We start from the raw sequence: 13,491 nt of genomic DNA, 5'->3' as shown, positions 1-13,491 counted from the left end.
TTCCAGGTGAGTCCGGCACGGCAGGAAGGGAGGAGGAAGCATGCAGTATCTTTGTGGGTCGGGGGGGCCTTGGGGGCCTGTTCCGGCACTAGGCCCTCCATAGCCTTTCTCGCCGAGATACCTCATGTTTGCTTAACAAGCCACATGTGCTTTAACGAGCAATGGAGTGATCTCGTACCTCGAACGAGATTCATTCTACGAGTTTTCGATTTATGAGTGGAATGGGCAGGCTCCATTACATTCTCAACTCAAGGACTACCTATATTTCATTTCAGTTTGGATAGGAAGAAATTGTATTCTATAGATAAAATGCACTGAGAATACTGATTTGGATATATTCTGATGGCTTATTTTGTTTATTAAAATGAATACTATTTATATTTTATTTTGCTTGCTTCTGATTCCTTTCAACAATTTTCTTCTCTTCATTTATGTTAATAGTTGTTAAATATCTTTTTTCAACTCATCTTGTTTCTTAGTCTTTGGACTTAATTATTAGCTCTTTCTGTTCTCTTCCTGATCTCTCTCCACTCTGCACTTTTGGTTTTTTTCCATTCTTTATTAGTTAAAAAAATGTTATTTTTCCCATTGCTGCTCCTTTTTCATCATTACTCTTTTTTACTGAGAGGAAAGGAATATACAATCACTGCTAATCCTTGTTTTCTTATCTTTTGCTTTTATACCATTTCATGATTATAAAGTTTACAAATCTTTTACTGTGAAAATCTGTAGAAAGTTTTATAGCTCACTATTTTAGAACAGCAACTGTGAGAAAAAAACCAAATCCTGATTGCCATCTAGAATGCTTCTTTTAGAGACCGAGTGCTCAAACTGCAACCCAAAAACCCACTTATTTATTACCAGATGCCAGGTGGGATGGCCCACTGGGTGGATGTGGCTATGGTGGTCATGGCAGACTGGGTGGGTATGGGCAAGGTGGGTGTGGTCACCTCGATGTTGCTGATGGGGAGGGATGCCTGTGGGGGAAAGGCAGGGTTGGGGGAGATCCAGGGCGTCTCTGGCAGGTGAGGCGGTGGACAGGAGGCTCGTCCTGTGGGCTGAGGCAAGGTGAGGTGGGGGGGTGCCATGGGCAAGGTGAGGCAGGGGCCAGGGCGGCTGCTGCCTGACACCATCGGCCCTCACACACAGAGGCCAGCGAGTGCATGGGGGCTGACAGTGTCCGTCAGCAGCCACAGCTTGCCAGCCCCTTGACCGGCATAGGCACACTCTGGGGCTCTGCAGCCCACCGCCAGCAGTTCAGAGAAGCTGCCTCTGAACTGGACAGACGGCCGACAGCTGAGGAGGAGACGCAGTGAGTCGTGCCTGGGAAAAGGAGAGTATGCGAGGCTAGGAGGGACAGGACGGGGGGAGGAGGGAAACCAGCCATGCTGGGATGCATCTGGCCACGTGGGACCTCTGCGAGTTAGTGGGCGGCTGGTTGAAGAAGGACGGTTGCCATCTCCAGGGCACAGCGCGCGTGCCCACAGAGAGGGCTCTGAGTGCCACCTCTGGCATGTGTGCCATAGTTCGCCACCACTGCTTTAGGATGTTTGATAGTTTTCCTTGACTGCTGATATTGGGAAAATGTTTGTCCCAGAATTCCTAGTTATGTGTAAAGGGAAGGTTTATTGAAACGGAGGAATTTTGTTCAGGTCTCTGAAAAGGCAGGTCTTCTGAGATTTCTGTTGTTATTGTTGGTTATGTTGCCCAGCACAATATGTGTGAATTAATGGCTGTTTTTCTCTGCATAAAAACACTAGTATTATTGTACCTGCATAGTAGCCCCTTATTCCTTATATAAATTTATATAAATTATATAAATATCATTAAATCAGGGAGTGATTTATTCTGATTGTCACATTTAGCACACTTTTTAAAGGAAACATTGATTGGTTCTGGCACAGTAGTGTCTGCAGGGGTCTTCAGATAGTCAAGATGTTTGTTGCAATATCACTGCCCAGTTCTGCCCTTTTGTTCAATATAAACTTGACACATGCAAAGTGGCAGGACTTTGATTACAACACCACAACTGTTGCCTTGCCTATTTTGGATGCCACTGTTTTGGAGTGTCTTTTTTCTTTAAATTATTGGGTAAGTATGCCCTATCTGAGCTATAAAAATGCAGATATCCAGTGTATAGCAGGAAAGAGATACAAAATTCTCTATCTTATTATTCTCACCTAGTAATCTGAAATTTTGCAATTTAAATATGCTAACCCCAATATTGATAGCTGATAGCAATTGGGTTTCTGCATATATAGATACTTGTAGTTATAATTATTGTCTCATGAAATTGAAACTATTGTATAGGAAAAGGCAAAACCTGTATTTTAATAATATCAAACAATCCAAAACAATATGAAAGCTTTCAAGTTGTCCAGAACTCTTCATCAACTAAGATGTTCAAACCAACAACAGCAGAGGATCAGGAAGGAGCATGAAAATCCAAAACTCAGGTCAGATCCTGAGCAATAAAGTCTGCAGTTGAGAGTAAATCTCAAGCTGATAATAATAGACTGAACACATTTGTTAGTGTTAAATGTCATTGGTGTCAGGTGCTATTTAATATATAGGAATAAAGAGAATGTTGTTCCTTGTTCTGAAAATATAAAGAGCATGTCTATAAGGCTCTATTAACACAAAGAATGGCAAATTTCTGATCATTTCTCTGAGTCATTGGTTTCAAGGGTTTTTTCCCCCCTCTGAGAAGTTTTCTTAAACAAAAAAACAACAACAGTGCAAAGGGCAAATCTTTTGGTTGTTTCAATGTGTATGATGGCTTCTAGGAATGTGTACTGTCAGCTCTCTGCTTGCCTTATCATTCTCTGTTGCTTGATCAAAGAGACTGATAACCAGGGGCTTTTCAAGTACATATAACAATATAAGAAATTTCCTATCATGTCATCTGAACTTGGTCCTTTCCTCCCTTTGCCTGCAGTAAACTTTGAATTACTCCTACATCTTTATTGCCTTCTTGCAATTGTACACTTCTCAGTTTTGTGGCTTTTAATGTGAAATTGAAAAACCTGAATTGTGTTTTCATGCAAAAACCCTGCTGATAATGAATAATTCTTCCACCGAATTCAGATCCCTCATGACCATGGCCAAAAGAGCAGTCCATTCTACTGAGCCTTTGAAAAAAATCTTATTCCCCATATTGAGCAGCAGGACAATCAGATAGTGTCTATGTCTATGTGTTCTCACATGCGCCTTTAAGTCTCCTTTGACTCCTAGTGACTGCCTAGACAAGTACCTGCAGGTTTCTTGGCAACGTTTATCAGAAATGATTTGCTATTGCCTCCTCCATCCTAGAACTGATAGACTGACCCAAGATCACCCAGCTAGAATAGAATTCACAATCTCCCAGTATCTAGCCTGATGCTTTAACTGCTACATCAAACTGGCTCTCCATTGGGATAAGCTTCTGGAGGGCATACAGTATACAATTGGTTATGCAGATACAATTATTTGGATTTTTTTTAATGCCTTCCAGTGAGTTTTTGACTCCTGACACCTGTCTGGACTAATCCCTTCAGTTTTATTGGCAAGACTTCAGAAGTAGTTTGCCATTGCCCACCTCTAGGACTAACAAAAGAGCATTTGGCTCAAGGTCACCCAGCTTTGTGTCCAAGGTAGGACTAGAACTCATGATCTCTCAATTTCTAGCCTAATGCTTTAACCACTACACGAAACTAGCTCAATGAGGTGACATCATTATTTTATTTGGAATAAAGAGCAAGCTATGTTTTTTAAAGAATAACAGATGAGGATTGATCTTGATAGCTGGTATAAACATTTGGAAACAATTGCTGTAGCCATGGTCATTAATTCACTGGTTAAGACTAGGTAATAAACCTGAATTGTGAGCAATTTTAAATGCTTCTTGGGAGTTCTCTTTACGAATCCAATCTATTGCAGATGTACTTCTGTTAACACATTTGTTTCTTTCTGATTATATTAGAAAAATGAAACATAGCAAAACACACTATTAGGAATGATACTGATGTAGTTTTAAGTAAATACTTAGATATAAGGGCAGTAACTTGGGAAAAGTTCATCAGATCCACAGAAACATTTTCTCATAGACAAAGAAAACTTGTTACTTTATTTGCAAGTAAAAATAGGCTGCTCATGCTGAATTAATGCTGAACCAAAACTGAAAAGAACATGAAAAAACATGTAACAAAGATTATAATTAAGAAATGTGTAGAAGATTCAAAATTGGGAGAAATGGCTAACATCCAGGATGACAACAAAATTGCAAACCAATCTGGACAAGTTGGAAGCTTGATTTGAGAGGAACGAGGTGTGTCCTTCAAGAGGAAAAAATGTAAGATATTACATGTAGGAAGGAAAAATATAGGCCACCCATATAAAATAAGGATTCTTGACTTGGAATAGCCTGAGGAAACTTGAGATGTTTGGTCTGGAGAAAAGAAGGCCTAGGAGAGGCATGGCATCAGTGTATCATAGAGAGGTTGTTCAGGAACTATTTTCCACACAAACTGAAACCAGAAATAATGGGATTAAGTAGCAAATATTTTGATTTTGTTTAATTCAAAGGAAAAAAGCTTGATGGTTAGTTCTGTATAACAGGGCTTTTCAATCTTTTCACCAATTGTACCACTTTTAGGATATGACAATATCCGAGTGCCACCAGTTGCCTAGCAAGGTGTCAAAAACTTGATGACCAAAAAAAAAAAGGGAAAAAGTGATAAAGTACAGGTAGTCCTCGACTTACAACAGTTCGCTTAGTGACTGTTCGAAGTTACAATGGCACTGAAAAAAATGTCCCCAAGCCACCTGCCTGCTCACCCAGTGGCACTCTTCTTCCTGTCCGAGGTTTTCATTGTTGTGAGCATTTCTGTTGAGGATTGGCAGTGGGGGGTGGGGTGGGGGGTGTTTGGTTTTTATTCCCCCTGTCTGCTGGGTGGTTGCAGCAGGTTTTGGTCACTTCACATGAGCCTGGGACACTGACTGTCATAAATATGAATCAGTTGCCAAGCATCTGAATGTAAATCACAAGACCCTGGAGATGCTGCAACATTCCAGCTGATCGGCACTTCTTCTGGGCTCAGCAGAAGCGCCAGGATCAGTGCTGCTTTCCAGCTGATTGGTGCTTCTTCAGGGCTCAGCAGAAGCGCCAGGATCAGTGCCGAGCTCCAGCTGGAGCCTGGCGCTGATCCTGGCACTTCCACTGAACCCTCACAGCCCCGAAGAAGCGCCGATCAGCTGGAAAACGGCACTGATCCTGGTGCTTCTGCTGAGCCCTGACAGCCCTGCAGCTCTAGCCGTCTCTTTCAGGCTTGTGCGGTGCTGCACTGGTTCAGCTCATTCTCCTCCCCCACTACCACTTTTCTAGGATGGTTGTGCACCACCTGCCAGGTGCCAATGTATCACAGGTGGTACCCGTACCATTGATTGAAAAGCCCTGCTGTATAACATTCTCTTTTATATGATCTATGCTACAGTCCATCTGCGGAAGTTTTTAAGAAGGATTGAGAGCCACTTTTTGGAAATGGGTTAATTGGCTGTCTAGCATATTGCAGAGGTTGGATTAGATGCTCTTTTGGCCTTATAATAATTCTTTAATTCTTCCAGTCTCAGCTAGTCCTCTCCCAGAGGCAATTTCTGGGAGTTTACAATCAGGAAGTTATTAGAAATTTGCATGGGAATTTGACTGGGGAATTTGGTTGGGGGAAGCTTTAAATAACATGGGCAATGAGGGAAATCTTATAATCTGCAAAGTGGTTGTGGTATGCAGTGGTTGTTTTCTTATTTGAAGATGACCCAAACTACATACGCTTCTTGTTGGAAAAGAAAGTGGGAAGTGAATAAAAAATTTCTAAATTGTGGTGCTTAGGGAAAAAGAAGATTTTTGGCAGGGCACTTAAAACTCTCTAGGAGAGTAGATAAATCAAGAGAACATCTAGCACCAGAAAAACTCCCTTTCAAAGAGGCAAACTTGCGGAAGCACAAGATCAAAAGAAATATAAATATCAGGTTACATTCAGTGCTAAAAGTGCTCAAGACAGGTACCAGGTACCAATAAAGAAAGATATTTATAGCTCAGAGTTGAAATAAGGGCTCCTTTATTCTCTCTGAGCTTGGTTGTTTTCTTGCAGATGTCTCATTACCTAAACTAGGTAACATCATGAATGCTAGTAAGGAATGGGGTTTGCTTTCAGCTTATGGAACTCATCAAATTTGCAGACGACACCAAGCTGGCAGGAATAGCCAATACTCCAGAAGACAGGCTTAAGATACAGAAGGATCTGGACAGACTTGAATACTGGGCACTAACAAAATGAAATTCAATGGTGAAAAAAGCAAGGTTCTACATTTAGGCAAGAAAAACCAAATGCACAAGTACATCATAGGTGGCACCATGCTCAATAGTAGTAACTGTGAGAGGGACCTCGGAGTCCTAGTAGACAATCACCTAAATATGAGCCAGCAGTGTGCTGCAGCTGCCAAAAAGGCCAACACAGTGCTAGGCTGCATTAACAGAGGGATAGAATCAAGATCACGTGAAGTATTAATACCACTCTTCAATGCCTTGGTAAGGCCACACTTGGAATACTGCATCCAGTTTTGGTCACCACGATGTAAAAAAGATGTTGAGACTCTAGAAAGAGTACAGAGAAGAGCAACAAAGATGATTAGGGGACTGGAGGCTAAAACATATAAGGAACGGTTGCTAGAATTGGGTATGTCTAGTTTAACGAAGAGAAGGACAAGGGGGGACATGATAGCAGTATTCCAATATCTCAGGGGCTGCCATAAAGAAGAGGGAATCAAGCTATTTTCCAAAACACCTGAAGGCAGGACAAGAAGCAACGGGTGGAAACTAATCAAGGAGAGAAGCAACCTAGAACTAAGGAGAAACTTCCTGACAGTGAGAACAATTAATCCGGTGGAACAGCCTGCCTCCAGAAGCAATAAATGCTCCAACACTGGAAGTTTTTAAGAAGAGACTGGACAGCCATTTGTCCAAAATGGTGTAGGGTTTCCTGCCTGAGCAGGGGGTTGGACTAGATGACCTCCAAGGTCCCTTCCAATTTATTATTATTATTATTATTATCATCGCACAGTCAGCCAGATGTTCAGACTGGATTTGGCATTTTGTCTACCTATCGAGTCCTTACCCAGGACCTGGGATAGGCAGATGTGGATGTTTGATGGTATTACAGATATCGTCGCAGGATGGAAGCAGTTCCTAATAAGGCCGCCTTTTGCAATTGACTAATAGCGAATTTGTCAATGCCAATGGTGTTCAAGTGGTGCTCCAGTTGTTTTGGGATTGCACCCAAGGAGCCTATGACTATTGGTACTACCCTTGCTTGCTTTTGCCACAGTCTTTCTATTTCTATTTGTAGGTCTTTGTATTTTGTTATCTTCTCCAGTTCTTTCTCTTCTATTTCTCGTTCTCCAGTTATTATTATTATTATTATTATTATTATTATTATTATTATTATTATTATTATTATTATTATATTCTAGTAGCTTGCCCCGTCAGTGTTGGTGAGTAGTGAAACGCCCACAATTATGGATCACATAAATTTCTGCCTAATCACATACTTCCAGTTTGATGGAAAAACTTGCCAAGAAATTAAAGGTACACCTATGGGATCACTGCTTTCAGGATTGATAGTGGAGGTCATTATGCAATGTCTAGAAGTCATAGCACTTCCACAAATGCAACCCAAAATATGGATCAGATACATAGACAACATCTTCACATAATAAAAAAGGACCAATTAGAGAACACCCACAGAACTATCAATAACATCTTCAAAGGATTCCACAAAAACTCACCACCCTTTTTGGACATCCTGATCAACAGAAACCACAATGCAAACTAGAAATATAAGTGTACAGAAAAACCACCCACACCAACCAACCAAGTGCTCCACTACCAAAGTAGCAACCAAACCTCCCACAAGAGAAGCTGCATAAGAACTTTATTTAGATGAGCACAAACTCACTGCAGCAACCCTGAGCAGCAGAAAAAGGAAACAGCATTTATACAACATATTCCAACAAAGTGGATATCCGTGCAACTTTTTCAAAACGTTATCAACCTAACCCAGCACAAACCCTAAAAAGAATAACACTGCCATACATCAAGAACATCTCAGAAATCACCAGCAGACTACTAGAGCCACATGGAATCAGCAACACCCAAGCCAATTAAAGTCCTTGAAAACATCCTAGGTAAACCAAAAGACCCAGCTGCCCTCAAAAAAAACTCCAGGAGTCATATACAACCATACAGTGTAATAACTGCAAGGGCCACTAGATACAACAAGCAGATAAAAGACTGGCAGAACTCATCCAAGAACATCAACTAGCAGTCAGAAGACATGATGAAAACTCTTTAATTTCATAACATATGGACAGACTTAACCATAGTTTTAGTTGGTAAACTCTGCTCGTGCTAGAGTCTAGACCAAGCCAAGTCCTAAAATGCTGGGGAATTTCTAGAAGCTTGGCACTCTGATAAATTAGCCATCAATAGACACATCAATAGAAACAATATCTATACAGTATACTGTGCAAAAGAGATAATCAACAAGCCAAAAGGGAACAAAAAGATGAAAACACCTCACCACCAGCAATCAGGACCCAGATGAGCATAGATTAACTCCAAAATTAACATCCAACCAATAATCAAGAAAACAATACCTCAGTTAAGGAACGGCTAAACAAACCAACAGTAAACAGCCCAACCAAAGAACCTCTAAAACCACTCCTACTGACATTGACAGGGCAAGCTACTAGATTCTAAATTGAGAGCAAACTCCACTGCTTAGTACACTGATGATGTTACCTAGTGTGGGTAATGAAACGTCTGCAAGAAAACAACCACACTCAGAAAGCACAAGGACCTCTCTAGAACCTGATCCATAATCATCTGAACAAAACTTGATATGGAACATAGTGAAATAACATTTGGACCATAATAAACTGAAGAAACCATGAACTGCTTGGTAGGTAGCTCTGTGCTGAGAGGAACTCAAGAGCCATGTGCTGACTGATATAAAGTTGTAAGTGTATCAGTGTTGTCTTTCAGGTTTCTGCATCCTGGATGTGACAGAGAAATTACCAAAAATATTTCAACCCCCTGACATTGTATTCTTTCCTTCTTGATTTGTATAAGACAGACGGCACAGTCAGAGGAGACCTTGAAAAGATTTTCAGAGATGATGAGACCTTGGTTAATGTTTCTAATTGAAGGTCATGGTGGAAAATAAAAAAGGATTCCAGGAGTTAGCAGTTGGCTTTATAGATAGCATTGCTGAAAATGATTTAGAATCTATGGATTATGCTATGTTCATGAAGGACTTCTGAAAAGAAATAGGCTATATATTATAAACACTGGGAAGAAAATGTTTGTCAGTCTCATCAGGAGACCATTAAACCACAAAAAAAGGTGGCAAAAATCCAGTACTGAATACGAAGCCAAGGACTGGGGTCAAGAAAGCAGAACATAAAAGGAGAGGCAGAAGAGCAGGATAGGGACTCTGAGACTTGGAAAAACTATAATAGGCCAATAGGGTGATGCCATTTAGTACCTTATAAATTTCAATACCATTGTATGAGAAACAAATGGAGCGAACTAGTATTCCTAATTCAGGAAGACAAATATTACTTTCTGAGCATCACTGGATTTGGGGGAATGATATTCATGATTGGCATATAAAATTGGAAGGCTACAGTTTATTCAAAAGGAACATATGCAGAACAAGGGTAGGATGTTGGCTGTGTGTAAAAAAAACTTGCAGAAATTTAGGAAGGAGGATCAAAATCATGTTAGAAGTGTTTGGATAAGAAGAAAAAAAAGAAACACATCATTCCATTATGAGAATTTATTATAGATTTCAAGGACAGGGAAAAGACATGGAGGAGGTTTTTCTGCATCAGGATCAGTCTTTCAGACAGGCATGTAGTGGTGATAAAGGGAATATTTCAGTTATCTTGACATCTACTAGGAAACTAACTCTACCAAGAGTTGAAAGTTGAAAGTTTTCCACACATTGACAACTTTATTTTCTGCACTGATGTTACCCGGGGCTTTTTTTCTCATAGAACGCCCAGAACAGAGTTCTGGCACCTTTTTGGGATGGAACCTTGTAGGGTAGGCAAAGCGGGTTGTATGAAGTGTGTGAGTTCTGGCACCTTTTTTTTTTTTTAAAGAAAAACACTGATGTTACCTACTTGGGTAATTAAATGCCTGTAAGCAAACAACCAACCACAGAGAGTTCCAAGGACTCTGCAATTCCACCCTGGGCTATACCTATTTTCTTCTATTGAAATATTCCAATATCTAGGAGTGCCTTTCAGAATTCCAAAGGGCCCCAGGGCAATATTTTACCTTTCTTATTGTATCCTTTAATCTGCTTCACACAGCATACAAAGTTGCAAATGTTTGCTGTGTGAATTGCAATTGTTTTTGAATTCATATAACATGAATTGACTTACACAATTTGCTAAGCCAAAAACAGAAAACGGATAACATTATGAGTGAATTTAGCGGTGTTCACTCTAGCTTTCTTTTTCCTCGATTGTTATTGTTTTCTTGAAATCACTGGTTCACTGAATGGGAATTCAGGGAAAGAAGAGATCTACAATATTGACACTACTTTTGGAATTATTTATACTTGGTCAGTTTTCTTCCTTGTATGAAACCCTTCTTTTCATTTTGAATATTGAATCTTATTTTGGAAAGGGCTCAGTTTGTATGTGGATACAAAGTAAAGTCTTCCTGTTGCCCTTCTGAAAGGTTTGCCTACATTTTTCAGAGACAAATATTGAATTCAAAGGGCCTTACTCTCCGGAAATTATGTATTGGATCATATCTCTCAGCATAACCCTTTGCATTCTTAAACAATTTATTCTTAGGTAAATGTGTGTGCATCAATAGCCCAAATCTCTTTTCTTCTTTCCCTTGGCTGCTGTATTGCCCTTACCTCCATTTTCCTAATATCATTTCCTTTAAAGAAAACAATGACAAATACTAACAAGCAAAAAACAGCTCCTGCTTTAAAAACTGAGGTGCATTGCATGAAAGTCACATAACATCCACCAGAAATATGTGCATAACAATAGGATATTTTCCAGGGCTGATGTACTCAACCATCATGATACCCCTCTTTCCATACATACAAAATGAGTCTATTGGTGGGCAGTAGATATTTGCAGAACAAATTTGGGCCTACAGAAACTTTATTCCAATGTTTAGTTTACAACCCTGCTTAGCTAAGGCATATGGAAGCAGATAACAAATGAGGTCAATGACTAACATCTGCTTTTTGACCTGGTTGTGCTAACTTGGGTGAGGTTATTTATTTATTTAGCGTAGGATGAGAACATGACTTGGGTGAGGTGAGTCCTTTGGATTCATCTGTGGGTTTGAAAGTTCAACTTAGTCTTATCAGTAAAATGTATGAACATGAGATGCTTTTGCTGCAATGAAAATGCAACTGAACTTGAGCTGTTTAGTGCATACAGAGCATGAATATGTATGTAGTTATTCATGCCATTTCATGTAAGACATAGTGTGAAATAGTACTGAAGTCCATTTTGCAATCTTTGATTCATGACCTTCATGTTTTACTTTTCTCCCACTCTGGGATTCTTGTTTCTGTTTAATGAGATAAGGATTCCTGCTTTTCCCAATTTGATGTTTTCTAATCGCCATTTCATTCATGTGCCTGAATATTATTCGTGCTGTTTTTTTAACATGTCCACAATTACTGGACAATTTGTATGTACACACATTCCTGAAGATGAGCATCGATGTTATGGAAATGATGATACAAGCCATTAAGTTTCCAATAAATGCCAAAATCATAATACCAGAACAAATTCACAAGTTTGTTTGGGGTGAATAATATTTTTTCATCTGAATATATAAATCCTGTGTTTAAGAGTTCATTCCTTAGACTACAAAATATAGCAAAATTCAGAGCATGATGTAAATTAAATATTTCTGTACCTTTCAGGCTTAAACACGGGTTGCTTCTATGCCATCTCAACTTTGCTAAACCGCATGGTAATGCTGCATTATCCAGTAAGTAATTCTCTGTTGAGATATCATCATTCTGATTTGATACTTAAAATAGTAGCACTTTATGTAGAGGTATATTTCTTTCTTCCCCTGGAGCAAACTGAAATTTAAGTAACATGTCAGAGGTTTCTTTATATGAATCAATGCCTCAGCTATGCCACCAGAAATGGAAGAGAAGTGGTTGTAAAGTCAGTTTGGATTCTGATTAGATTAGAACAAGATTCTCTTTAAACATGAAGTGAAAACTGCAGATACTGTCTTTAAAGTCCAGCAAGAGAAAGAGCAATAGCAGGCAGCATTTAAATCTTCTAATTTCTGCTATTATCTTTTGGCCGGCCAGCTTCTCCCTTTTTGATTTCAGATTCTGTTGTTGGATATTTTGTCCTTGAAAAAAAGAAAGAGCTAAGTTTGAAGACATGAGGGGAAGGCAAAGAAAACTCACTTGTACACAAGAAAACCTTGATTTAATGGACTAATGGGGGAAAGCAGTATTCATTTAACACTGTTAAGCCAGTAATGGATGTTACACATGTATATTTTGTATATTTATATATTTTATGCATTTGACACATGTCTAAAACAGTAATATACTTATTTTGTATATTTTACCATTTTAGGCAAGTATAGAATGGCAGATGGGATTTTACACATATGCAGGAATGTATAATATATATTGATTGATATCCAGTGCAGTTGAAGTCTGTTAAATCAAAATTAAGATTAATTGTATATATTCTTTTACGAAACTACCACATTTCACAGGCTGTGCTATTCCCCGCCCCCCTTATTTCATCTCCTTAACATTCCTATAAAACACATTAGGTTTGAACACCATTACTAGATTGAGAGAATGTTAATATGCCTCTTGGCTGGGATGTGGCTTAGGTCCCAAAGAACTTGCTCTAACAATCTACCTGATGAGTAGACTTGGACCTTTTAGAATTTTCTAGCCAGGTGAAATTTTACTGAGAACTCTGGGAGTTGAAGTCAACATATATGTGTTGAGTGTTCAACACAAGAGTGTTCAAGCTGGGAAAAGCTGCACTATATTGTACCACTGTGGCAATTTTATCCTGACTCTTTCCATTTCTCTTTTGTGAAGTAAAAAAAACCTGATGATATATGCATACATGTGTTGCTTCAGGGAGAGGATCTGAATGCTGGTCGAATTGGTCTCACCATTATAGTGGCTGGCATGTTTGGAGCTTTGATTTCTGGCATCTGGTTGGACAGAACTAAAACATATAAGTAAGTGCTTTATTGTATCTCTTTTCTCTTTCTGCTTCTTTGGAAAAGAGGTAGGCTTTTTCAATGAGTAGATCAAGGGAGAAGTCAAGAAGTCAACAATATTTTCTGGTTTGAGGCTACACTCTAATTCTTTGCCACTCAACTTGGGGGCTGCAGAAGATGGCGACTGT

General features: G+C 39.4%; 1 protein-coding gene across 3 annotated transcripts in view; it reads left to right on the top strand.

The window, feature by feature from the left end:
• Positions 1-13,491, top strand: part of FLVCR2 (FLVCR heme transporter 2) — a 45,141-nt gene that overhangs the window by 19,993 nt on the left and 11,657 nt on the right. For all 3 annotated transcript variants that reach the window (XR_005557726.1, XM_039351691.1, XM_039351690.1), the window contains exons 4-5: positions 12,009-12,076; positions 13,218-13,321. Coding sequence is in view for 2 of the 3 variants with exons in the window: in XM_039351691.1 (XP_039207625.1) it covers positions 12,009-12,076; positions 13,218-13,321 (172 nt within the window). In the remaining variant the exon portion in view is untranslated. The remainder of the gene's footprint in view (positions 1-12,008; positions 12,077-13,217; positions 13,322-13,491) is intronic.

Source organism: Crotalus tigris, unplaced genomic scaffold (genome assembly GCF_016545835.1).
Source record: "Crotalus tigris isolate CLP2741 ecotype Arizona unplaced genomic scaffold, ASM1654583v1 scf7180000018371.15429387391:27106975, whole genome shotgun sequence".
NCBI lineage: Eukaryota > Metazoa > Chordata > Lepidosauria > Squamata > Viperidae > Crotalus > Crotalus tigris.
Note: the sequence above shows the minus strand (reverse complement) of the source record. Positions and strands in the feature narration are given on the sequence as shown.